This window comes from Tenrec ecaudatus, chromosome 5, assembly GCF_050624435.1.
Source record: "Tenrec ecaudatus isolate mTenEca1 chromosome 5, mTenEca1.hap1, whole genome shotgun sequence".
Lineage (NCBI taxonomy): Eukaryota > Metazoa > Chordata > Mammalia > Afrosoricida > Tenrecidae > Tenrec > Tenrec ecaudatus.
This window is the reverse complement of record NC_134534.1, coordinates 15,747,693-15,774,911: the sequence shown is the minus strand read 5'-3', so window position 1 is coordinate 15,774,911 and position 27,219 is coordinate 15,747,693. Positions and strand designations below refer to the sequence as shown.

At 46.8% G+C, this 27,219-nt stretch overlaps 1 protein-coding gene across 1 annotated transcript in view; it reads left to right on the top strand.

Moving 5' to 3' along the window:
- The first annotated feature begins 1,959 nt into the window (after positions 1-1,959).
- FER1L6 (fer-1 like family member 6) overlaps positions 1,960-27,219 on the top strand; it is a 133,401-nt gene continuing 108,141 nt past the window's right edge. The window contains exons 1-11 of the mRNA XM_075550578.1: positions 1,960-2,035; positions 5,822-5,942; positions 8,266-8,320; positions 8,406-8,537; positions 11,901-11,963; positions 18,404-18,482; positions 19,825-19,981; positions 20,540-20,726; positions 22,338-22,530; positions 23,707-24,059; positions 25,896-26,004. Of these exons, the coding sequence (XP_075406693.1) occupies positions 1,960-2,035; positions 5,822-5,942; positions 8,266-8,320; positions 8,406-8,537; positions 11,901-11,963; positions 18,404-18,482; positions 19,825-19,981; positions 20,540-20,726; positions 22,338-22,530; positions 23,707-24,059; positions 25,896-26,004 (1,525 nt within the window). The remainder of the gene's footprint in view (positions 2,036-5,821; positions 5,943-8,265; positions 8,321-8,405; positions 8,538-11,900; positions 11,964-18,403; positions 18,483-19,824; positions 19,982-20,539; positions 20,727-22,337; positions 22,531-23,706; positions 24,060-25,895; positions 26,005-27,219) is intronic.

Genomic DNA, 27,219 nt, shown 5'->3' with positions numbered 1-27,219 from the left:
AGACTCGAGGATGCTGTTGTCCTCAGAGAGGATGGTGGCCAATCCAAGGGGGAGTGCAGGCCAGTCCCGAAGGCCTCTGATACCCATTCAGCCCTTTGTGTGTAATAGGCATTGTCCTCGGTGCTCCACTCACGTGATCTCATCCCCACCAGCATCCCGCACAGCAGGTGTTGGATCACGACCTCCATTCGGCACATGAGGAATCAGCTCGGCGAGGCTGTGACTTGTCCAGGAAGCTAGGAATCCCACCATGTCCGGGTGCTTGTTCTTTGTGTCTAGATGGTCTTTGTGTCTAGTCTAGTGTATCTTGGGGGCTCAAGGGACCCATGACCTTCCCTATGATATTTGTCATCTCTACATCCTTTGTCAGTGGTCCTCGGGTACATTTCCAGGAACAAGGAACCCAGCACAGCCCATTCCACTGTTTAGACAGTGCCACGCCCTAGAAGTCCTCTGGATCAAGGCAGTGCTTAAACAGAACCAACAGACAGAACATTCGTCTCCTAATCGATTCCATTCCTGGGTCCGTATCCTATCTCTCAGAACAATAATCAACCAAAATTTTTTGAGCATCTACCGGGTGGCAAGTACTGTGCCAATTGCTTTACACTTATTATTCCAATTCATCTTCCCAGCCAGTGACTAGCACTACCATCCCATTACCCATGATCAGAAGTTTAGCGAGGTTAGGCAACCCGTGATAGGTCAGACACAGTGCTGGGATAAGCAGCGAATCACGTGACTGTTGGGTCGTATTCAGCCACCTCATACGTGTCCTAAACATGTATGCAGCAGAGAAACCTTTGATTGTTCTGTTATTTCTCATGCGCTGCCCCAGGACTGCATGGCGTTCACTTGAGTAGGCTTTGAGCCTTCCCTGCTTTCTCCCCCCTTCTTCTCCAAACACACCCTTCCTATCCCTACTGCCTCCATGAGATTGCCAGCAGCAAGCGTCTGAACAGGGTCCATCTCTCCTTCCCCGGAGACCAGGAGCTCTTCTGCCCCTCAGTTTCTGAAAGGGATTCTCCCAGGAGGCAGGTGGAGACCTGGGAGATGGCTCTGCTGTCTGTTAGACACATTAGCGCAGGGCCCATTTCCGGGGAAGCTCAGAACGGCTTCCTGCTCCTGGACAATAGTAACCATCGCAGCAGCTGCCATTTGGGGTGCGTACCCAGTGTCAGCTGAGCTGGACATTGTGATGTGACCTCATTTAGTCCAGCTGTGATGGTAGGATTCCCTCTGCTCAGAGGAACTGAGAGACTCAGAGCTGCCCAGCGGTTAGAGCCTGGGCTCTGAAGTCAGATAGATCTGGAGTCTGTTGATAACTGTGCTCAGGAGCTGTGTGGCCTCAGAAGCATTGTCTACCTCTCCGGGTCTCGGGTCCTGCCTCAACTCTATGGGTTCTAGAATATTACAGCATTGCCGTGATGATGAAAACAGGGCTTTTTACTCCCAGAAAGATTGACATCCTCAGAAACCCACAGGGGCAGTTTTCCTTTGTCCTGTAGGGTCACTGTGAGTCCGAATCAACTTGATGGCAGTGAGGGGGTGATGACTAAATGATGTCGTTCCCTTGAGTGCCTGGCACAGAGCTAGTGACAAGAAACATCAGCTATTTCCACTGATATCTGCATTGTGTCTCATTTACCTGAGGTTCCAGGTGGACCTCGTGGTTCCTGCTCTGGTTGGGTTGAGTTGTGCTGGTTTCAGTAATGGTATCCACTGGGGTCCAGCTTGTCTTTTGACTCTGACCCCGGGTGGATGGGGAGGCAAGTTCACTATTAAGAGAGCCCTTGGTCGCTGCTTGCTTTCTCCCTGTGGGGCGCAGTTCTACTCTGAAACACTGGGGATTGCCAGGAGTCGGAATATACTTCACAGCCACTGGCAAAAACAAGATGGAATGACTTCATGTGACTATTGCTGCATCATGCCGTTGTCCTTCTTCTTTTCAGAAAGGGGATGTTTGGGCTAAAGCTGAAGAAGAAGAAGAAGAAAGCAGACAAGGGGTTAATCTTAGCCAACAAGGCGGCACAAGGTGAGGTTTTCTGGGAGGGAGCTGACTATATCCGGGATCTGAGGGCTGTGTAGAGGGACCCCCTCCTTGGCTGAGTCTGCAGCCCTCTCTCCACTCCCCACAGAGCCAGGCAGGAAGTATGCTGTCTGGCTCCCTGGCCTTGGGCCAGTCACAGGTGTAGGTCCAGTAACTAGGTCATCGGGTCAAAAGGCAGGGGTGGGGGAGGGTGTCACTGTGGGGAAGCATGGATGAGGCAGTGGAAGGGGCCTTGGTGAAGAGGCGATGAGAGGATTGGAAAGTAGCAGCTGTCTAAATCGCAGCGCACCCTGAGAAATGGACCTACAGAGTCCCTTGTTAACTCTTCAGTAAGAATTTAAAGATGGCGGCAGCGGAACACTAAGCCAGGTATTGGATCATGTGAGTGCATCCTGTGCTGGGACTCACCTCCACGAAGCTGGCCTCGAGCTAGGGAGGCACCAAGTCAGGAAGCAGTGGAGTCCACAGGCAGAGCCAGGCTCTCTGACTTTCTGGTGAAGGCCCGTGTGGTGTGTGAACTCTGTCAGCAGAGGCCAAGCCCAGTAGCCAGTTGCTTTTAAGTAACCGCCAACTTACGTCACCATCACATGTGCCGGGTTAGGCTTGTGTTCTCCAGGGTTTCCAATGACTGATTTTTTGCAAGTAAATGATCAGGCCTTTTCTCTGAGGCCACTGAGCATGCTAACTGTTGTAACACTCCCCTGCCTTCCTTAGCAAAGACCAAACCAGATCAAACTAAACCAAACTCACTGGCCTTGAGTTGATGCTGACTCACCATGACCCTATAGCACAGGGTAGAAAGCCCCTTTGGGTTTCTTGAGACCGTCACTCTTTACAGAAGTAGAAAGTCCCACCTTTCACCCATGGAGCAGCTAGTGGTTTTGAACGTCTGACCTTGAGGTTAGCAGCCCAGTACATCACCACCATGCCATCAGGGCTCCTGTTTGGCACAGGCAGTTTATGTTTGTTGAGTCACATAGGATCAGTTGCTTCCATTCGTTCCTCTGATGACTTCTGTAGTTGGCCCTACCTTTCTAGGTCTTTCCTAAACCAGTGTGTCCCAAAGCGGGTAATACGACTCATGGGGGCGGAGGCACTGGGATGATGGGAGGGGGCTGCAAAAGCAATACCTACACTTTCTCCTGGATTATGGATTGTGAGTAGAATAATTAGTAACCAAGGTGGGTAAGGGAGGTGAGTGATTGTTTTTTTCCAAAAAGAGGGCAGTAGACCAAATAAGCGTGGGCACCTTTGAGCTAAATCAAAATGGTGGCATGGGCTGGTTCCTCTTCATCCCTCTTGTCTCCTTGTGGGTGGCCTTTACTGCTCCAGTGCCCCCAGGAAAAAGAAAAACTCTCCTTACAGTAGGGAACATAGAAATGGATTTATGCTATGGTGTTGATTACTAATAATGATAAAGAACTGCCTTTGGCTGGGAAAGATGAGAAGTGAAGCCAAAGCTTAAGGTTAAATGGAAGTCATTGCCTAGTGCTTCTACACACTGGGAGGCTTCAAGGGGTGGGTAGAAAAGTTTGGTGGGGGGGGTCTTTTCTGGTATCCTTGAATTTTCACCACTGCAGTTGGCCCTGGGCACTGAGGCTTGACTAAGACACTTTCCCTTCCTTCAAGGATTTTATGAAAAACAGCACTGTTTGTGACACATTGAATGTGACCCCGCTGTGTGTGGTACACAGTATGCAGGACTCGGAAATGCCCTCTCTTTACGACCAAGGCTCAGAGAGGGGGGAGGGTGACTTGTCCAAAACGTCATAGCCAATACATGGTGAAGCTGGTTCCCGAGCCCTGTCAGTCTTACACCAAAGTCTGTCCTTTGGGAACATGGCCAGGGTGTCCTTCCCCAGGAGCCATACTGACCATGCAGGGAAGGAGAGAGCCAGCCCGCTAGGTGCAGGGCAGTCAACCACAGGCGCTTGCAGAGGCGCAGGGAGCCCTCCTGAAGAAGCTGCCTCCTGTGGTTAGTTCTGATCAGAACCTTCAGCCCACAAAGCAAACAGGGCAGGAGGGGTCAGGGCCCTCCTAGAAAGCAAATAGCTTGTCTCCTGCTGGCTCGCGGCCCTGTTGGGAACTGAGGAAACATTCGACAGAACATTGTTCTTTCCCTCTTAGCTTCTACCGGGAAGGTGGGGGCCTTTCTGGGTGAAATGTTAGGAGAGTTAGCATCTCTGGCTCTTGTGTCCGTGTCTTTTGAGGCATGGTAGCTATGCTTTAATAAACATCCCAATTACTCTCAACCCATCCATTAAATAGAAGTGGGTGTGTTAGTCTGGATGACTAGAGAAGCAAATTCATAGACACTCATATTTGGATAAGAGAGTTTTATATAAAAGAGCAATTGTGTATTGAGAAAACATCCCAGCCCAGTCCAGGTCAAGTCCATAAGTCCAATATTAGCTCATATATCTGATACCAATCTATAAAGTCCTCTTCAGACTCACGAAACACATGCAATGACGCTGAATGCAGGAAGATCACAGGCCACTGGATGGAAAATTTTGTGGATCCAGTGGTAGTGGAACCATCTCAGCACTGGCAGGGGGTCTTCATGTCATTCCTTCAGCTCCATGTAGCTCCATGTGTCTTCTCAACAGGAATGTCACAGAGAGTGAGAGGGTGTTCCACCTCCAGGGAGCTATTTATCTCCTTAGCACTGCCAAATGAGGTCATCAAGCTGCTACCTGATCGACAGGTTAACTCCGCCTCTTCACAATTAAGTCTCAAATTGACAACAGATGATGTAACTCCCACAGTGGGGAACCTTTGTGTTCTGCCAAGGGTCATTTGAATCATTCTAACATCATTTGTGGGCTACACAAAATTATCACCTTAAAAATTAGCCTGCTCTATTTGGTCCAACATTTAATTAGCTCACTCCGATGGAATGGATGGAACTGCTTCTCTTTGGTGAGGTGTGTGATAGGAGTTAGCTGCTATTGATTTATCTAATCTCATGTGGCCTGTGGGTTTCCCACCCCAACATTAATTAGTTACCCAATGAATTGTTTCTGGGCATCTGTGATCAGCCATTTATCCAACACCTAGGAATGGGACACCTGTTAAGTGTCAAACTTGGTGCTAGATTTGGGGTGTATGATGGCAGGTCTCTGTGTCCCCAGCCTTGTGAAGCAGCAAGCCCGCCAGCCACCTGCAGAACTTCCGTGTTCCGCATCTGCTCTCTGTTCCAGGAGAGAATGCAGCACGGGTCTCAAGCTTTGCTGTGTGTTAGCTCAGAATCTTCTGGAGAGTAAAAAAACAAAACAAACACAAAATCTTTGCACCCAGACAGCATCCAAGGTGGATCACATCAGAATTCCTGGTTATAGAAGGCAGCTGAAGTTGTTGACGGTCTATTGAAGCTTTCTCTGCCCCTTGCTGCTCAGAATAGGCCATTGGTCCAGCAGCCATGCATCACCTGGGAGGCCCAGAGAAAACAACTTCTCTGTCTAAAGTCCCATTTCTAGGAAATGGCAGGGTCATGACGTGAAAGCATGTCCTTAATCTCACACCCCATGTTTCTTTCCACAACACCATGCATATAAACCTGCCCGAACCCCTTTTGCAAACAGACAGAAGCAGCACTAGTTTTTAGGAAATCAAGGTATGGAGCTGGCGTTCCTTTCGCTAAGAAGCTGTTTTTGTGCAGAAAGTGGCATTCTTACCCTCTCTTGCACCTGGTGCTGAGTACACAGCGGGGACTCGGTTTGTCTGGATTCTCAATTTAACAGGGTTTTCTTTCTTTGTTTGCTTTTCTAGACAGTCAAGGTGAAGCAGAAGCGCCCCAGGAGGGTCCTTCCGGCCAGGAAGGACCGGGAGGAGATTTGACCTCTAATGATGATTTTACCACTCCTGTCCCCTCAGTGTCCATGAAGAGAAGGTACCATGTGACTGCTGGAGGTCCACCAGCATTTGCTGAGCTCGTCCTGTGTGTCAGATTCCCCGCAAGCTTGGGGAGAAGACAATAAGATGTAGAACATCGAAGGTGTAGGGCAAGCAGACTGTCTTTTGTTAGCGCTGTGCTGGACTGTTGGTACTAGGCTGTCTTCAATAGGTCGGGGTCCTATCGCTAGTATTTCTGGTCTTAAGTCTTTCATAAGCAGCAGCCGTGGGCACAGATTCAAGAGCTGCCACTCCCTGCTCTCCAAAACATCTTATCAAGGTGCTCAATATACCAGCTTTGCGTTTGTCTCAAAGAAGAGCTTGGCATCTCTACTGTCCAATACGAGATCCAAACAAGCTGGCCTACTGCATGCAAGCTGCTGTATCAGTGAGTTGTGGATGTGTAACAAATACTCCCTCCTCCCCCAAATCAGTGGATTAATATCAGACAGGGAATATGTGATAATTCTCACAAACCTGTGAGTCACTTGGACCGTTTTACTGGCTCCAGATAATTGCAGACTCATCATTCATGTGTCAGCTATGGGTCAGACTGGGAGCTCTGCTGCTTTTGGCATGAGGTCTGCTGGTTGTCGTTGAAAGGTGCTTCAGTGGAGAACCACTGAAATCTCCTGACCTGAGATCCTCCAGCAGATGGTCCTGAGTCTGTCCCAGAACTGGCCAAATGGCATCCTCCTTTGAGCATTCCTCAGGAATGGCTTTCTCCTTGGAGCATCTATCCCATGTTTCCCATTGCATGCTTTACTCATCAATGTACAGACTAGTTTGCTCTCTCTCTCTCTCTCTCTTTCTATTTTGGTCCTCCCTCCTCTAGCTAGGCAGTTTTCAAGAGTCAAGACCGTGCCTTAGGAATCTTTGTTTCGCCCCTCGCCATGCCAAGAACAAAGCTTTCCATTCTAACTAACCAGTAGAGATTTACCATTTTATGGATGAATATATTCAATGATACCTACCTTATCATACATGCACGATTTCCTTTAATCTTCAGCCCCACCCTACGAAAGTACAAATTATTATTTCCACATTCACAAACAAGGCTGAAAAACTTCCCAAAGTCACACAACTTAGGGGAACAAATACCCTAATTCAGATCAATCTGACACCAAAGCCTTTAGATGTTTACGAGTTTATTCTCTACTAGACTCTACTGTAATCAGTAGAAATGAAATGAAGTCAAATGCAAGATGGTCTTGCTTGCTCCAAGCCAAGAGAACAAAATGCAATAAGAACTAAAGCTCAGCTCATTTCCACTCATTGCCACTCTGTGACAGCAGGGATTCTTCATCCCTATATGTGATTATGCAATCTCTAAGTGCCCAGGCTTTGCACATCTGTTTTCAATTACCTCTGACAGTCCAGATAAATGAAATCTCCTAGAATGTGAAACCTCACTGAGACAGCATCTTGGTCATTCCTTCCAATTTTCTCCTTAGCCAATTCTTTCAAAAGCAATGACAAAGCACAGTTGTTCTCTCTACTGGAAATGGCACTGTGGTCGTGTGTAGAAGGTGAGATGGAAGATCAGGAAGTCCTTCTTAGACCCAGCTCCGCCACTGATTTGCCAAGGCATCTCTGCTTCTCCATCCATTAAATGAAAAATGAGAAACACTTATAAAAAGAGTTCACATTTCTTATTGCCAAGCACTGCGGTGTTCACCTCTACATCAGTGGTTTTCAACCTGTGGGTCGTGACCCCCTCGGGGGTTTGAACAACCCTTTCACAGGGGTCGGCCAATTCATAATGGTATCAAAATTGCAGTTATGAAGTAGAAATGAGAATAATTTTATGGTTGGGGGAGGTCACCCCAACATGAAGAACTATTAAAAGTTCGTGGCATTAGGAAGGTTGAGAACTACCGCTCTACATGCATGATATTATTTAATTCTAACAATCATTCAACCTGGTAGGTGATATTATTAGGTTCACTTTTGGGATGGGGAAAATGAGGTATCGAGAAGTTAAGTCACTGGTCCACTCGCACGTCCCCCAGAGATGTAGAGAAAATATATGACATGATAAGAATGAGAGCCGTTGGGGATGTTTGGGAAACCATTACCATTGTGTATGGACCCAAAGGAGTCCCGGGGGCACGGTGGTGAAGTACTCAGCCGCTAAGCCAAATGGGTTGTTTGAACCCACCCAGTGGATTCACAGGAGAAAGATGGGGTGATCTGCACCCATAAAGATTAGGGGCAAGAAGACTCTATGGGGAGTTCAGCTTGAGGGCACCCAACACCAGAAGCATATGGATCTAAACTGCTTCCTCGATGAAATAAAGATATTAGACTTTCTGTTGCAGGTCAAAGCTGGTGACTAAGATCCACGACGGGGAGGTCAAGTCTCAGACTTATCAAGTAAGTGCCCGACTCTTCCTCCCCTTGCTCTTGTGAGAATGAGCCGTGACTTCTGGGAGAGCAAAGCCCCTGATTTGTGTTCCAGATTGCCATCACCATCACGGAGGCCCGCCAGCTGGTGGGTGAGAACATCGACCCGGTGGTGATCATTGAGATCGGGGATGACAAGAAGCAAACCACAGTGAAGGAAGGAACCAACAGCCCGTTTTACAATGAAGTAAGTCATGGAGCTCACCAGCATCCTCTTCTCCAGCATTCTACTCGCCGCCATTTGGCAGTTTTCTTCAGCCAAGCATAAAGGTTGTGTCCCTCCTTCCTGTTTCCTAGCCACTCCTCCACACCTACATAACACTGGCATGACCTAATAGTACCTCAGTTTGGGGGAGTCAAAAATTACATGCCTATTTTTTACTAGAGGGGTATGAGTTGGCGCTCCGTTACATTAGCATGTTGTTCTAGAGCAGCGGTTCTCAACCTGTGGGTCATGACCCCTTTGGGGGTCAAACAACCCTTTCACAGGGGTCACCCGATTCATAACAGTAGCAAAATTACAGTGATGAAGTAGCAACGAAAATAATTTTATGACTGGGGGGTCACCACAACATGAGGAACTGTATTAAACGGTCACAGCATTAGGAAGGTTGAGAATCACTGCCCTAGAGTCAACCAAACCAAACCAACCCATTGCCATTGAGTCAGAACCAACTCATCAACTCAGAACTCACTGCCAACAAGTCAACACTCACTCATAGCAGCCCCTGTGGGTTTCAGAGACTGTAACTGTGTGTGGTGTTAGAAGGCCCAGTCTTTCTCCTGAGGATTTGCTGGTGGTTTCGAAGTGCTCACCATGTGAATTGCTGTCCAGTGCATAACCAGCAGACCACCAGGACTCCTAATCTACTCATAGTAACCCGATAGAGGGCTTCCAAGGCTATAGGAGCCGAGAGCTTCATATTTTCCCGTGGAGTGCTTGGTGGGTTTCAACTGCTGGCCTTGAGGGTAGCAGACCAACATGTACTTTACATTGCTCCCAGGACTGCTTCAAGGGTCAACTGTACAAGGAAAACACTGTCTACTTCCTGTCTCTGATATTAATCCCCTTGTCTAATCTCCCTGGAGGCTCCTACCTCATCAGATGTGTATTCCTCCTTCCAGAGGCCTTCCAAGCACATTCAGGAATACAAGTAGATATTGGGCTCCCAGGTGGTAGCAGTCTCTACTCATCATCCTGGACCTCACTCTTTTCACAACACAATGTGTCCTGTATATAAAGGACATAGAGCTCAATCTAATTTTTCCTTCATTGCTGGAGAGCTCTCTATTACACTGATGCACCATAATTTACCACGCTAGTCAGTCTCTCATTGCTAGATATTTGTTTCTCCAAGACTTTTGTTACCATATATAAGCCCATGTATATGGCCTACCGTGAGCAAAGGATATACACATGTGAAATATTGAGAGGTATGAGAGAGTACCCTATAAAGAGGTCATCGCTCCTATTTCTACTAGTAGTACCCATAAGGGCTATTGCGCTGTAGGCACCAGGACCCATCAACAGAGAAGCAGCAACCTCTTCATGATTTTCCAAATGAGAGTGATAATTGAAAAAGAAGACCAGGAGAGTATGGATAATGAAATCAACAGAAAACACCCAAATCCCATGTGTGTTAACTTCTTCCCTCGTTGTCACTCCTGCCTGCCCACCTTCCCCCTCCCCAGCCCCCTTTCACTGGGACGAGAGCGAGAGTCGGCATGGAGCATCAACAGTGAAGCACGGGAGTTCTGTTTGGCCTTTCACCTTCCATTTCTTCCCTTAAAACATCTTTTGGCATCAAGGGGGATCAACTGAAATCCTGTAGATAAAAATGCCTTCAAACTGCAAATCCCTACCGATTTGTTAATTATTACAATTAGTGTTTGCTTTATGCATACAAGTCTTGCATATAAACGATATTAAATTGGACCCAAGTGAGATTGAGTAGGAAATTAAGCTAAAAAAAATAGAACTAGAACCAAAATTCCTTGTTAGAGTTTTCACCCTAATTTCCAAGCCCATAGATCATCTGGTGTGGAAGGTACCAGGTGAGAGGTTCTGGAGAATTGAGGGCAGCTCAGAACACAGGTCCAGAAGGATAAGGAGCTTGTGGGAGGCAGATGGAGCTGAACCACATAAATCTCAATAAACCAAACTCACTGCTATCGAGTCAATGCTGACTCGTGGAAAATCTATAGGACAGGATAGAACCATCCCTGTGAGTTTCTGAGACTACAAATCTTTGCACAAATAGAAAGCTTCATCTTTCTCCTGTGCAGCATTGCTGGGGGTTTCAAAGTACTGACCCTGTGGTTGGTACGCTCATGCATAACCACTATGCCACCAGGGCTCCTTATGAATCTCAACAGAAGATGATAAATACAAAATATTGGAATGAATTGATCCATCCCAAGGATCCCATGGCATCTTGTACATGAAGCCTTATCAAGGATTTAAAGAACGTCAAGTAAATGAGTTTTTCATCAAAGGATAAAAGACTCTTTGAACTCCAAGCTTGTAAAAGTTTTAATGTACAGAATAAAGACTTTCTAAACTGTTACACATATTTCTTATTTTCATAAACAGAAGACAGTGAACAAAGTTTACCCATCCTTGATATCAAAGGACCCCTGTTTGGTAGATCTGCTATTATAGGGCATGATGACAGACAGCTTGCTGTTTCCACATTTTGAGTTTTTGACTTGCCCTTCAAAAACAGACTTTCCTACTACCATTATTTCATCTGTTATGTGAGCTCATTCTTCTACCATGAGGCTCAAGAATAAAGTAAACACCAGTAAGCAGCACCTTCCAAGTCTTGCCTTTCCTTCACTCCACTGAGATCAGTTCCCTAAACGCACAAACCAACAAAACAGCATGGTTGTTTTTGTATCTTATAGTCAAACAACCCTGCAGTTGGGAGACATAAGACCTAAAAGTCAGATTGTGTAGTATCAATTATTTGAACCCATTAAATGGTAACTTCAGAATGAGGGTTGCCCCCCTCCCCCGGGAGTAGAAAACCCTCGTAGCAGTCAGTGGTTTCAAATTGCTGACCCTTCCATTAGAACCCCAATGGGTAAATTACTATACTACACTACACTACATTACAGTACTACTAACCAAGAAAAGCCCCACAAAACTCACTGCCCTATAGTCAATGCCTACTCAGAGTGTGCCAGTAGAATAAGGTAGAATTGACCTTCCTGTGAGTTTCTGAGACTAACTCTTCATGGAAGTAGAAAGCCCAGTCTTTCTCCTGAGGAACCATCGGTGGTTTTGAACTGCTGACCTTGCAGTTAGCAGCCCAGTGTGTAACCACTATGCCACCACTAAGGATGGACCTTTCCTGAGTCACTCAGAATTTGGCTCAATTGTCTGCTTAGGACCGGATATAATTCATGTCCAGGGGACTACCTTTATTCTGCCATTGGGTACCAGGCAACATTGGAAACCGATGATGCAGATCTAAGCTCACTGCAGGCATCAGAAGCTTAGATACAACCCTGGGTTGGTGGTCAGAATCAACTTTATGTTTTGCAGTACTTTGTCTTCGACTTCATCGGGCCCCAAGTACACCTTTTTGACAAGATCATCAAAATCTCAGTAAGTATGCCACTGGGGATGGGTGGGGGGAGGTGGGAGTCTAGGCATTGGGAATTCTCTTGGACAGTCCAGCATGCTTGGTGATGATTGGACTCAGGAAGGTGTGTGCGGGCTGGTGAGTCTGAGGCCAACGGGATACAACTTGACATAACTACTTTGTGAAGAAAGTCATCATAAGGGGAAAAAACCCCATGCCTCTTTCAATCTACTGTTAGGCGATTATACATGGAATTGTGTAGCTCACTGATGTGCACATGTGAAACATGCTTGGAATGACATCTTAATGGGTTGCAATTTTGAGTTGGTTGCCTTCGTTTATCAGCTAAATGTTCGTGTTTCTCTCTTGGGCTGGTGTGTACACTAATGTTAATTAATCATAGTCCTTTCCCTCCTATGGGTAGCAGATAGGGAAATAGAAACAAGAATACAACAGGAATATATCAGTCTCCTCAATGATCATAGTGGGTCAGGGGATATGATTTGGAGCAAGTCATGGCCATTGGGCTTCTTAATAGTCATGGCCATTGGGCTTCTTATACTCACCTCTGAGTATAGATCATAGGTCCCACCCAGGGGAAGTTGGGAGACCCTTCCCCTGCTCTATCAAAGATTAATGCCTCTCACTGATCAAGTCTGGAGAGTGAAGACAGAGAGAAGTGTCTGGTCCAGTCAAGTGCCTCATCCAGGGGTGCTCACCTCATAGAGGACAGTGATGCCCATATGGAAACCGAATAGCCCAAAGGAGGGATCATGGCAAGGGATCACCCCTGACTCAATATCACTCAGGAAAAGAATAGAGGACATCTCTTTTTTTTTTTTTAAATCATTTTATTGGGGGCTCATACAGCTCTTATCACAATCCATTCATCCATCCATTGTGTCAAGCACATTTGTTGACCTTATCATTCTCAAAACTTGGTATCAGCTCCTCATTTTTTCCCCTTCCTCCCTGCTCCCCCCTCCCTCATGAACCCTTGATAATTTATAAATTATTTTTATTTTTGTCATATCGTACACTGTCCGATGTCTCCCTTCACCCACTTTTCTGTTTTCTGTCCCTCAGGCAGGCGGTTATATGTAGATCCCCATAATCGGGTCCCCCTTTCTACCCCACCTTCCCTCCACCCTCTCGGTATCGCCACTCTCACCACTCATCCTGAAGGGATCATCTGTCTTGGATTCCCTGTGTTTCCAGTTCCTATCTGTACCAGTGTATATTCTCTGGTCTAGCTGGATTTGTAAGGTAGAATTGGGATCATGATAGTGGGGGGGGGTGAGAGGGGGAAGGGAAGCATTTAAAAACTAGACGGGAAAAAAAGAAAGAGAAAAAATATTAAATAATTCTTGACAAAAAAACCCCAATAAAATTGTTATTTAAGATAAAAATAAAAAGAACTAGAGGAAAGTTGTATGTTTTATGGTTGCTAAACTTCACCCTGACTAGCTTGTCTCCTCCCTGAGAACCCCCTTCTATAAGGGGATGTCCAGTGGCCTACAAATGGGCTTTGGGTCTCCACTCCACACTCCCCACCTCATTCACTATGATAAGATTTTTTTGTTCCAATGATGCCTGATACCTGATCCCTTCGACACCTTGTGATCTCATAGGCTGGTGTGCTTCTTCCATGTGGGCTTTGTTGCTTCTGAGCTAGATGCCCACTTGTTTACCTTTAAGCCTTTAATACCCCAGATGCTATATCGTTTGATAGTCAGGCTCCATCAGCTTTCTTCACCACATTTGCTTATGCACACATTTGTCTTCAGTGATCCTGTTGGGAAGGTGAGCATCTTGGAATGCCAGTTTAATAGAAGAAAGTGTTCTTGCATTGAGAGGGAGTACTTGAGTGGAGGCCCAATGTCTATCTGCTACCTTAATATTAAACCTATAAATATATGCACATAGATCTATTTACCCATCATCATATATTTATTTACATATGTACATGCCTGTATTTAGACCTCTATAAATGCCCTTTGCCTCCTAGTTCTTTCCACTATTTCCTTTACTTTCCTCTTGTCCCACTATCATGCTCAGCCTTCATTTGGGTTTCAGTAATTCCTCACGGTTACATTGCCCTTGATCAATCCCTACCAGGCTTCTTACACCCTCCTTGCCACTGATTTTGGATCACTTGTTCCTTTGTCCCTGGGTTGGTTAACACTACTTCCTTTTCCACATCTCCCCATCTCCCATGTCCCCTGGAACCATTGCTCCTGTTGTTTTCTCCTCCACATTGTTTATCCAGCCTATCTTATCTAGTTAGTCCTGCAGAGACATTAATATGCACACAAAAACAAGACAGAGAAAAACAAAGCAAGAAAAGAAAACAAAGCAGTGATAACAACAACAAAACAGTGACAAAAAGGAGAGAAAAGCCTGTAAATAGTTCGAGATCTGTTTGTTGACATTTAGGAGTGTTTTCCAGTGGAGTCTGAAGGGGTGCCCCGGCCTGGTACCAAAGTCTATTTTTGGTATTCCCTCTGAACTTCGTTGCTCTGTTCCTCTTGCTGTTCTCTTGCACACCCTTAGTGTTTTGCCTCGGTGTGATGGGGTCAGATTGGGCGCAATTCCCACACTGTGTCTCCAGTGTTGTGCCCTCTAGGGCTATGGGTCAGTGAGGGATGTCATGTGTCATAGAGGGGCCGGCCATATGGTCCTCTCTGTACACTGGCTGCCCTAAGCAGGGATATCGTCCTCAAGGCTTGGTGGACCAGGATGTGCTCCATTCTCTCTTCCTCCCCCTTCATTTGCTCCTGTGCACTCTGATCAGACATGTCCCACCCCTGAGCTGTAGTTTCAGTGCTGTCATCTGAAGTAAATTCTTCTGGGGAAGAGGCAGCTGTCCACGTAGTTGGGATTGGGGCTGGCCCCTCAGACCTCTTTCCTGGGTCCCTGCTTCATGCCGGTAGGTTGCATTCCCATCTTGGAGCACCAGGTTGAAGTCTGGTCCCTCTTTCCCTCTGGAGATATAAACACAGAGGGCATCTCTTTCCCATCACCACTCCCCCACAGAAGGTTGCCAGCTGTGTCTGTGTGAGGGAGGCAGGGTCTAGGGTACGGCCAAAGGGTCAATGCTTTCATCCAAATAGTTCTGAAAGACCAGGACTGACACTTGGCGTGCCAACGTAAGACCATTGGAGACGTCCATGTGGTTTCCTAAACAGCAACTCTAATCATTGTTTCATAAACCCCCAAAAAACCCAGTCTTAGGGTCTCCCTTCTTTGTCTCCCTCTCAGACCCCATCTCCTTCCTAAGTGCCCTTTAAGCACAGCGGCGTGCCAACAACGTCCTGCTATCCGGCTTAGGTGATGACAGACTTAGCATGACATCCTTCCCCATGGAATTTGACGAATGTGACTCTTAAGGAATGACAAGTTTCCAAGAGCCAAACATCCCTCAGGTTCAGATATCAGACACGATAACCAGTGGTGCAGACAATATTTGGGGGACCTGGAGCACTGTCCAGGACTTTGTTCAAGTGCATCACTCAGGCAAACACCTGTTGATGGGATTGGCTTTCCAGCAAGTCCCTGGGGGGCTCTCTCGATTTCCAGTGAGCAGTTAATAACGAGATCCTTATAATGTCCCCTAGACAGGGGTCATGATTCTCCATGGGCGGGTGGGTTAGCACTAGCATTTCTTATCTGTGCCCCCCCAATGTGTCCCCAAATGATCCTGAAAGAACGAGATCAGTGCTCTTAAAGGGACCACTGAGAAGGAAGCATTTATATCATCTTCCCTCTGGTTCATGAACAGAAAGTCCACATGCCCAGAATAAACTCATTGTGGGAGAAGAAACACGAGAGGGCTGTAAGCAGAAGCCAGGTGATGCCAAAGACTATCCCAGGCTGGCAGTGGCCCAAGGCATGCCGGGCTCTAGCTCTCCGTTCAGGACAGCCCCAGGGAGCATCCCTGTGATCCAGGACTTGACTGGCACTGGACTGCTGGGTGGCCTGGCCACTCTGCAGAAGCCTCTGTGTTATTTAAAGCTTCATTTGGGGCTCTTCTCTTCTGATTTGCCCACAGGGCATCAGATGGCCTCAACTTGAGAGCAGAGCTTGGAACAAGTGTCTGGTTTTGCTCAGGCCTTTGGGAAAGCACGTTAGCAGCTGCGACCCGGGGGTGTTTTAGAAGGTGCACTGGTGGGGAGGGGAGGCTTAAATAGCTCCTCTACTCAAATCAGCCTAACCCGACTTCCCCTCCGTGCTCAGCACCCTTTGAAAGTTTGGGCCAGGAAGAGCACAGTGAAGGAGATTTTTTCCCCTGAAGTCAGTTGAATTGTTTCACATTGTTTCTGACCAAAAGAGCTATTTGGAAGCCACAAAACCCTTCGTTCATCTAGCATTTAGTCATTCATTCATTAATTCACTGACTTTTTATTGAGCACCAACTAAAAACAAGGCCACGTGGTGGTTAGAGGATAGGATATTGTCCTTGATTCCAAGATCTCAGAGAAGTCGATAGTTAGGAGCTAGCTGAAAGACCATCAAGTCCAGTGATTCTCAATCTTCCTCATGCCACAACCCTTTCATAAGTTCCTCATGTTGTAGGGACCCCCCAACCATAACATTATTTTTGCCACTTCATAACTATAATTTTGCTACTGTTACAAATCAGGAAGCCCTTGTGAAAGGGTCATTCGACCCCCAAAGGGGTTGTGACCCACAGGTTGAGAACCGCTGATCTAGTCTAACTACTCATTGGGTTAGTAGGAACCCCATTCCATCACCTCCACGTAAAGGGATTCTTGGAACACTACTTGATTAGGTCCAGTGATGGGGACTCTTTACCTATAGGATACCTCATTCTATTGCTGGTAAGGTCTGTTATAAAAATTGTCCTTATAGTGATATGCAATCTGTCTTCCTGTAACGTGGGAACTTACTCGCTTTACTAGATGGAAGCATTTCCAAGATTTGCGGACACTTAAATGATCTGTTTCCTTTCTCCATACACCCCACTTTTCTCTTTCCTGGGCTAAAGGGGAAACCACTCCTGGTTCTTTAGCACAGCATATTGAGGGTGACCACCTCCCTTCTTCTGGATAGTGTATTCACACCAAACTTCCCACGGGTACCTGTGAGGTGTTGTCTGAGACAGCTGTGAACCGCATCTGGTGGGAGTTCCAGAGGAAGCCATCACACCCAGCTGTGGGGGTCAGGGAGGGCTTCTTGGAGGAGGTGACGCCTGCTCTGGGCATTGACGGGTGGGTGGGTGGCGTTTCCATAGGCAGAGGTGGGTTTAAAGGGTGAGCTGCACGACCTTTCATTTTGTTAAAGAAAACATTCAGACTGCGAGCGTTATTAGGTGTCGTTCAATATCGATTAGCTGGGAACTTACTAGAAGGGATGGGTCCCTGCAAGCTCTTCCTGCAGGCATTTTACAAACCTGGGTGGTTCTTTTTTCCTAATTAAAAAAAAAGTTTGAAGCTTTTTGTTATGATTCAGGTGACAGTGTACACAGCACACCAAGTTCCTATTCAATAATTTGTACTCATTTTATTTCATGGCATTGATTGCAAGTCCCACCACGTAAAGGCCTCCATCGCACTGCATCTCCCATTCCATTTCTTCTTCTTTCCTACCTGTCCTGTCTTCTGAACTCTGTCTCTGGGCAAATGCTGTCCCCTGCCTCACCCTGCATTGTACATGTTGCCGTGCATTAGGAGACAGCTTCCTGACATCATCAGTTGTACATTCAACAATTCATACTCCCCTCCCCCACCCCTTGCATGGATCGCAATCCCTACCAGGTGAGCCCACACATCCCACTTCCTCCTCTGTCTCCCGTCTCCATTCCTCCTTTTGTGTGAACCCTTGGGACTTTGTCCTTTGATAAATGCTGCCCTCTGGATCTTAGACGATTAATTATTCAAATGCAGGGATGAGTTCAATTCCAAACTTGAAGGGTGATTAAAAGGCTCCCACCTGTCCCTCTCTGACCAGGAAGCCTGATCTCGTTTATGATTTTGAGTTCTGTTCCATAGTTTCCTTTTCAGAGCAGGTTGGTAGTGGGAGCCGGGCACCATCTAGTGCTTCTGGATTCAGGGTTGTGGAGACTGAGGTTTGCATGGCCTATTAGTCTACTGGACTAATTGTTTGCTTATATCTTTTGATTCTTCATTTGTTTCTCACTCTTTTTTCTTCTGGATGGGGAGAGACTGATGGCAGTGCCTTAAATGACTGCTCCATGCAGCCCTTTTGAGCTGGAATGGTTGATTATTCTAAGGAGTGTGTTTCCCCTTGGTGGTTTTGCTCACCTTTAGACCCATTGATTGTTTGACTGATAGTCCAACACTTCTGTGCTCCAGAAGAGAATGAAGTCCAGCCCTAGGAGGGTTAAGCCCTAGGATCCTCCTTGCAGTACCGTGTGCTTGTTTCTCTTATCCTCAAAGATAGCTGTAGTGCTGCTGGGACTTACTGTCCCATCTCTCCTCAGGTCTTCCACCACAAGCTGATAGGAAGCATTCTGATCGGCTCTTTCAGAGTAGACCTGGGGACTGTGTACAACCAACCTGGTAAGAGAGCATCACCTTCCAATCTCTAGCTCCGATCCTTTCTCAAGTGCATTACCCACGAAGGTCTCTCAGTCAGTCAGCTGCTCATTCTTCTGACTATCCAGTCAGTATCAGTGAGCGCAACGCTGAGCAAGACATGACTCTTGCCTTCAAAAGGTTACAATCTGATGAGATTATTTTATATGCCCGTATTTCTGAGAAATTCATTTTGTTCTCATGGTGAGACATTAAGACAAAGGAGGCAATAAGTAGGAAAGTTAAGAATAGGAAGTAGGGAGTCAAATGAGGACTTCAAATTCCACTGTGTCATTTCCTAGCTGTGTGACCTTGGATAGATGACTGAACTTCTCTATTCCTTAGTTCCCTTACCTTTAAAAATGGGGATAGAATCATATCTACTTTAACGGGTTGTTGGAGGATTACATTCATAAATATACGTCAAGTGCTCAGTCTAGCACACAGTGATGACTACGATACACTGTGTAAGTGTTTCCTGTAATAATTACTACTATCCCTGACGTATAGGAAAGTGAAGCTCAGAGAATTTGTCCAAGGTCAAGACCTAATAAGTAATAGACTCCCTTCCCTTCAGCAGTAGTTCCTCTTTATGCACATGACCAGGCCAGGACCGTAGCTGAGTATAATGCATTGAGGATGATGAAGTAGGGAACAGGAAGTCATGTGATCAGAGAAAAGGAACAGTGGAAAGATGAACCCGGTATTGCCAGCTCTTTCCCTTATTTTTAAGATAAGCTAGAAGTCTAGACTTTCTTAGAAACTTTGAAATGTCGAGGTACAGTTTAAGCCAAACAAAAATATTCACGGGTCACCTTTATAGGCCATGGGCATAGAATAAAGGACGTCCACACTCCATTCGTATTATCCCATCTTGGTAGGACAAACAGCTAATGCTTTTAGCTGCTAACGGAAAGTCTGATGGTTCAAATCCAGCGAGAGGTGTGTCAGAAGAAAGACCCGGGCATACCCTCCTGAAAGACCAGCCTTGGAAATCCCTGAGGAGGGCAGGTGTGCTCTGCACACATGGGACCTCCACAAGTTGGAGTGGCCTTGACAACAAGTGGTACCAGTCAGAGTTAGGCTCCTGTGCACCTGCTGTCACAGGGTGAAGGTTTCCCAAATCCACCAGGTAGGCCAGAGGGAGAGAGAGAGAGAGTGAGGTGGGAGTAAGAAGAAAGGAAAGAAAGAAGGCAGGTAAGAGCCTTGGGGAAAAACTAACAACAGAGAGAGAAGAGTGTATGGGGGGCCTTGGTCTGGGAAAGAAATGGGTGGAGGTGCTGGGTCCTCTGGGCAGGCTATCTGAACTGTCCGGGCACTTTTCCAGGTCATCAGTTCTGTGACAAGTGGGCCCTGCTCACAGACCCTGCAGACATCCGGACTGGCACCAAGGGGTACCTGAAGTGTGACATCAGCGTGACTGGCAAAGGCGACATCTTGAAGACCAACCCCAAAACTTCGGACGCTGAGGAGCAAATTGAAAAGTGAGACAGATCCATCCGGGGCTGTGCAAGAGAAAGGAGGCGTCTCAATCCCAGTGCCTCTTCCCTTCCCTCAGCCCCCTTCCTTAGAACTGGCAAGTTCCTGGCTTGCCCACCTATGCTTCTGCTCTAGCAGGCTCACGTAGACATGGCTCATTGAAGGCACAGTTACCCGTGGGGGACCAGCTTCTAGAATAAAGCCTGTTTTCTATCATAGTCTACTACACATAAGCTATTCCGAAGCCTTGGTGATTTCTCTTGGAAGGAATTGCCATTTCAACCTCTGGTTTCTGAAGTGACAAGTCTTAAATGTCCTTCTGCTACAGGACAGAGTGGCAGACAGTGTTGAAACCTGGGACCTGAGTCCATTTGGATTCACTCTCTCATCTCTATTCACGGTCTTCCCATGAGGAAGAAAACTCTTCTCAGGGTGAATCCTGATCTAGGCAGGTGTTTCTCCTGTGACAGCAGCCTCTTTTCAACCTCCACAGCGCGTCTCCTTTGCCTCTGTTCTTCCACACAGAGCCTTCTTTGAATGTTGACTTTTGTTCCCCTTGTTAGGAATCTTCTGATTCCCCAGGGGTTTCCATCAGAGAGACCCTGGGCCAGATTCTATGTGAGACTCTACAAAGCGGAAGGGCTACCCAAGATGAACTCCAGCATCATGGCGAATGTCACCAAAGCATTTGTGGGTGACAGCAAGGACCTCGTGGATCCTTTTGTGGAGGTGTCCTTCGCGGGGCAGATGGTAAGGGGTCATTTGTCACTAAGACTGGCAGGCCCATGTCTGGGTCCTTCCTTTACCCTGGACGTTGTCACTTTAAGAGGTTAAGTTACACTAACGATAAAAACTCCGTAAGTGCCCTGAAAGAGAAATCATAAAAGTCAGTGGGTCAGGTGGGGAGGCAAGTAGAGGCGGGTTACTTGTTCAGGCATTCCCTCGCTCGCTCACTCATTCTTATTAGAGACCATGAGAGTGGTGGTGGGTGGGCCATTGTTTAGGAAAACAGCCATACAGGCCTCCTCCCTCATTTCTGGCTACTTCTCTGAGCTACTACCCCGTCTTGAGGCCTGAAGAATTATTGCCGTCCTCCCAATCAGCGCCATAATCCACCCAGGTGGTCCTATTCCCTTAGTTACCTAGTGCTGCTGTTTCTGCAATATACCAAGCGGGTGGCTATAACAAACAGGGATTTATTCTCTCATCATGTAGGAAGTTAGAAGTACAACTTCAGGGTGCCAGCCCTGGGAGAAGTGTATAGGGGAAAGTCCTTGTCTCTTTCTTACAGCTTTGAGATGGGTGTCCCTTGAAGATCTTCATGTATCTTGCCATCAATCTTCCCCTGGGTCTAGGAGGTTCTTGGCTCAGGGACACTGGGTCCAAAGTATGTGCTTCTGTGATCTTAGAAGAATAAACGGTGCTGTAGGCTGCACCCTAGAGAAACTTCCCTTATATGGGATCAGGAGTAAGGGTGTCACATTCCACCCTAATTCTCTTACAGTGGAGAATCCTATCAGTAGATGCCTCCGCCAAATGGCACGAGTGCAGAACTGCCAAACTACTGAGATTCGTGGCCTGGACAAATTGACACTTGTTTGAGGGACACACAGTTCAGCCCATGACACGTAACCCTGAAAATCCCTGCTCCTTGCCAGCCACCGCGAGTACCAGGGTCCGAGTAACAGGGACAGCTGGGGCATCAGCTGACACTCATGTGGTCTCTGCCCTTGGAAGACGTGTCTACCATCCCCCCTACCCCCGGTCAAGGGTGAGCGCTGATTTGTGAGGACCTCGGAGGTCTTATCAGACACCATCTATATTTTATGATGAGCCTGAGGCCCAGGCTGGGAAGTGATTCTGACTTTTCATAATCCACAAACGCAGGGTCTCAGGATAGCATTCCTTGTGTTTCCAATGCTGTATGGAGTAACTTCTATTCAGAATAGAGATGTTTGTTCCCCCCACCCCCACCCCATATTCTGATAGGAATCCTGAGGGCAGGCATGTGTCTGACTCACATGTTTTCCAGATGTCCGGCAGCATGTCCACACAGAGTGGTTGTTGGGGGCCACCGAGTCACTTCTTATAGCAGCACTGTATACAACAGAGCAGAACACTCCCCCATCCTTCACCAGGCTTACAGTCCCTGCTGTGTTTGAGCTTGTGAGTAGCCACTGCACCCATCGCTCTTGTAGTGATGCTGATTGAATAGATTGAGTGTCCGGCGGAAATAGCTTCATTACCTTGGCAAGTCACTTGACACTTCCAGCTGAGTGGAGCATTTCTTTAGTCACAAGGCAAGGGCTAATTTTCCCCAGCTTTCCTCCGTGGCTCACATCCTCCTGGCTTTGTGCTCAGGGCCGGACCACAGTGCAGAAGAACTGCGCCGATCCTGTGTGGCACGAACAGGTGGTCTTCAAGGAAATGTTCCCTCCCTTGTGTCGGAGGGTGAAAATCCAGGTATGGGATGACGGCAGCATGAATGATGTCACGCTGGCCACCCATTTCATCGACTTGAAGAAGATCTCCAATGAACAAGACGGAGATAAAGGTGAATGAAGCCACACGGTCTGACACGAAAATTACTGATTCGGGGTTTGAGCAGGCACGATGTTAGACAGAGCTGGATGATGGAGACTGTACTGTCAGCTAGAAACTGCTCATTGTCGCCTCCACTCCCCCAATAACAAATTACTCCCAGGGCCATACCTTACCTGTCATACCCTAGATCTGCCTGTGTTTTTAGGCACTTTCTGTGTTTCTGCGCAGTGGTTTGGGCTTGGTGCTGACAGTGGACAGAACCAAGCTCTGGGTCCAGGTTTGGTTCTGATCCTAGATCTTCTAGCGGCATCACTGCTGAAGTGAGAAAACCACTGTTTCCCTGCGCCTCAGTTTTGCATTGTTTTTTTTTTCAATGCGTTTGGGTTAGATCGGGAATTGGCAAGAGTGTCTATCAACTCGTCCATCCTGTTGCATATTTCAGTATGACCTACAAGCTAAGCATTAGTTTCATATTGTTGAGTCATCCAGCCAGTGTTATGTGCCCAACTCACTGATGGGTGCCTGACAACATGAGTACAGACAAGCGCTGCTGACAGTACTCGGAGCCTCAGGAAAGAATGAAGAGGCTCAGCTAGCCCACCAGGTCAGGCAGGCAGGCAGAGGACAAGCCAGCAGCTGCTTTGTTCCCCACTGAACTTGTGTCTAGTGTTTCGCGTGGCCTCTGGCACACTGAAGTCAATCAACGTTGGGTGAATGAGCAAGCGGGAAAGGAGGCGCACTGACCTCTAGAGTACTTGTATAGCACAACTGTGAACAGTGTTAGCACATGCAAAGACAAAAAGGCTAGAAGGAAATGTAGCAAAATGGCGCTACCCGCTGCCACGGAGTCGATTCTGACGCCTGGTGGCCCTGCTGGACAGAGTACACCTGCCCAATGAAGTTTTCAAAGCTGCTCTTTTTATGAACACAACACACCCGAGCGGCCGGTGGGTTCGAACCACTTACCTTGTCGTTAGCCATCCAGTGCTTAACCACTACATCCCCAGAGCTCCTCAAGGGACGAGAGTGCCTCTTTGATGGGTGGAAAATTCTGTAACGGTATTTCTTTAATCGTTTCTGTAGAGCTTTAGAAGTAAATTCACATAATTTCTATGAAGCGAAAACTAAAAGCAAAACAATAAACTTAAAAACATAGCCTTGTCACTAATGCCTAGTGTCTTCTTAGGCTTTCTACCAACCTTTGGGCCTGCCTGGATTAACCTGTACGGCTCGCCCAGGAACCACAGCCTGATGGACGACTACCAGGAGCTGAATGAGGGCTTTGGGGAAGGCGTGTCCTTCAGGGGTAGGATCCTGGTCGAAATTGCTGTGGAAATCCTCTCAGGAGGGGCCCAGGAGTCTAAGTTTTCCAAAGCCCTGAAGGGACTCAAGGTGTCTTTGAAGGACAAAGACTCCAAGTCTTCCAAAGGGTCGAGTAAAGACAAGGGTGACAAAACCGATGATGGAAAATCCCAGCAGGCTTCCGACAAGACGAATTCAATTGAGGTCGAGGTGGAACCTTTCGATGTGCCCCCCGAGGTGAGTCTGACTTGTGAGATGAGCCCCGCATGGAGATGGCCCCTGCTGAGGGTCCCCAAGATGTGTCTCATTCCCGCTCAAAACTGGTGTTGGCCTCGCCTGTTTTCCCTTAGTGCAGTCCTCCCAGTCCGATGAGCTGCTCATGACAAGCCCTTTCCAAGTCTCCCCCAAACACAGATTTCCAGGGAAACCAAAGTGAAGAGAAACAGGGAGTGCTCTGGGGGCAATGGTGGGAGTTGGTGGCAGAGTGACTGGCTACGCTCTATCTGGAGCCTCGTTTCACTTAGCTTTTTGAACTTAGGGATTGTTTAGGCTATGAGGTTATGTGGAATGAAAGGAAGGGGAGGAGGGAGAGTAGGTGGCAAACTGGGATAAGAGAAATTGAGAAGCTGATTCTCCCACAGCAAGCCTATGGGGACATCACAACTCAAAGGAACTCTTATTTTTGCTTATTACAACAGAAAGCCCATGCATATTTTTACACCCCAAGTTCAGTGCTGCATTATGGGAAAGAGATTTAGAGCTCCAAGAGGAATACAAACTCTGAGGGTAACATCTCGCAATAGTTCGCTTTAGCAATGGTAACTGGAAGTTCAGAGAATTGAAGAGTGTAAGGTTTTGGCAGAGCAAAGTTGAGTAGATTCCACCTCTGGAAACATGTTTCTCAGATCAACCAGACAACATTTTTTCTTCTTCTTTTTTTGGTAGAGAAAGTAGGTAACAGTTGTTTTGCTAGAGAAGACTAGACTGTCTACAGGATTATAGCATTTGACCTTGTGAAGTCCTTGAGTCATTGGGCTTGAGTGTAATCAGATAAAAGATGGAGGCTGGTAAAAATGAATTCTCTAGCCCTTCTCTGTAAAAGGCAATGTCCCATGATGCCCTGCCAGATGTCTGGTCTGTGCATTTCACGAAGCAAGTACGTGCCGTAGCGTATCCTGGTATGTTCGCATATTAGCTGCCATCCTCACCTCTAACCTGGCTCGTGCTCTTTCAGGGAGTACAGTTTAACTCTGGGATAGGACCAAAGCATTGGGTTCAAAGCATGCTGAGTCTGTTGTCAGACCTTTGATAAAATCACTCAACAACCTTGAGCTTCAGTTTCATCTTCTTTTTTGATCTATAAAATGGGTGCGATCCAAGTATGACCTCTCCAGTTTGGTACAAGAAACAAATATCATAATGTATGTGGCTACCCTATGTAAGCCAGACCCCAGCTCCAACAGAATGGTGTAATCCTGTGACTTTGTGTAGCCTGTCTCCTGTGTCCTGCCTCCTAAATGCCTGATCACCAGAACACACTCCCTATTGTACCAGGAGCATCTTGGAAAGACACGCCATGTTTATGTGTGAAAAGTAAGGGAGAAGTTATTTTAAGGTGGCAGTTTTAAGGTGGCAGCTACCAGGAGTCCTCAAACTACAGCCTGCGGGCCACATGCTGAGGACATTTATCTGGTATGCCGTGTGATTTTGTTCCATTTGTTTTGTTTTTTATTACTTCAAAATAAGATATGTGCAGTGTGCATAGGAATTTGTTCATAGTTTTTTAATAAACTATAGTCTGGCCCTCCAATGGGTCCGAGAGACAGTGAACTGGCACCTGTTAAACAAGGTTGAGGAGCCCTGGTCTAGATCATTCTAGCTAAGTGGCTGGACTTGGATCTGCACTCAGCTAGTCTTGATTCTTGCCTGTCTGATTGACTGGGAAATCTTGTGCCAGTTCATACTGAAACCGAGGCTCAGACCTACCTGGTCGGGTTAACAGCATTTGGTTAGCTTCCTTGTAAGAAAGGAAAAAAAACAATCCTGCCTAAGATTTTTTTTTTACTTGCCTAGATTGTGCCAGAAAAATATGAGGAATTTTTACTCTTCGGAGCATTTTTTGAAGCTACTATGATTGACCGGAAGATTGGCGATAAACCCATTAGCTTTGAAGTTTCTGTGGGTAAGTGCAGGGCCAGCCCAGGGCCTGGCCTTCGCAACTGTCCCTTGGGTGAGTGTGCAAGCGGCTTACAAGAAAATGACGATGGTCTGGTGACAGTTTGCACATCAGAGAGAAATGAGCACTTCCTTGTCCACTCTAGTGTCACTATAGAAAGGATGACTTCATTTTCATTTTTTATTTAAAAAGTAGTAATCAAGAGCGTAGAGCAAATTGGACTATGCATGCTGTAACTCGTCCCTAACGGATATCTGGGGCCACTTCTCGCTGGTGACGTGTGTGGTGTTAACTGGTTATGACGATTTCTTGCACCTTACACAGCCCGCAGGCTTGACAGCCCCATCCCCAGTTTGAGGAGTTCTTGTATGCAGAGTGGTGTTATATGCTAAGTGATATTATTTTAACTACTAACGATGGTGCTGGGCTGGGAAAGTCACTCCAAGAGAGAAGGCCCCTCAGGAAAGGTGGCGGCTCACATTTTGGGGGGCCTCTTGTGCTCGATGGAGCAGGAGATGGTGATGGAGCGCAGAACTCCCGAGCCATACGGCTGGAGGACTTAGACACAATCTCTATCCACATGGCCAGAAAAAGGCAGATTACAAAATGGCATACCTACATCTACATGAAAAATTTGGAAATGGTAGTCACCAAAGTGCTGAAAAACAGTTATGGTTAGGTTTCAACATTTCAATTGATTGTATTTCCCCAATTGGAATGTGTGTCACGTTCAACAAGAGAGAAAATAAGATGGATGTAGATGTTGGCTCATGGTCATGGTCCATCTTACTTCTTTGGTCTGCCCATTGCTCTTCTCACCTTTTTATGTTTGTTTTAAATCATTTTATTGGGGGCTTATACAGCACTTATCAAATCCATCCATCCATTGGGTCAAGCCATCATCATTCTCAAAACATTTGCTTTCTACTTGAGACCTTGGTATCAGCTCCTATATTTACCACCTTCCTCCCCCACCCTCCCTTCCTCATGAACCTTTGATAATTTATAAATTATTAGTGTATTTTCATGTCTTACACTGATTGATGCCTCCCTTCACCCACTTTTCTGTTGTCCATCCCACAGGGAGGGGGTTATGTGTAGATCAATGTGATTGTTCCCCCTTTCCTCCCCTACCTTCCCCTTCCCCTACTGGTATCGCTACTCTCATTGTTGGACCGGAGGGGTTTATTCGTTGTGTGTCCAGCTCTGATCGGTACCCGT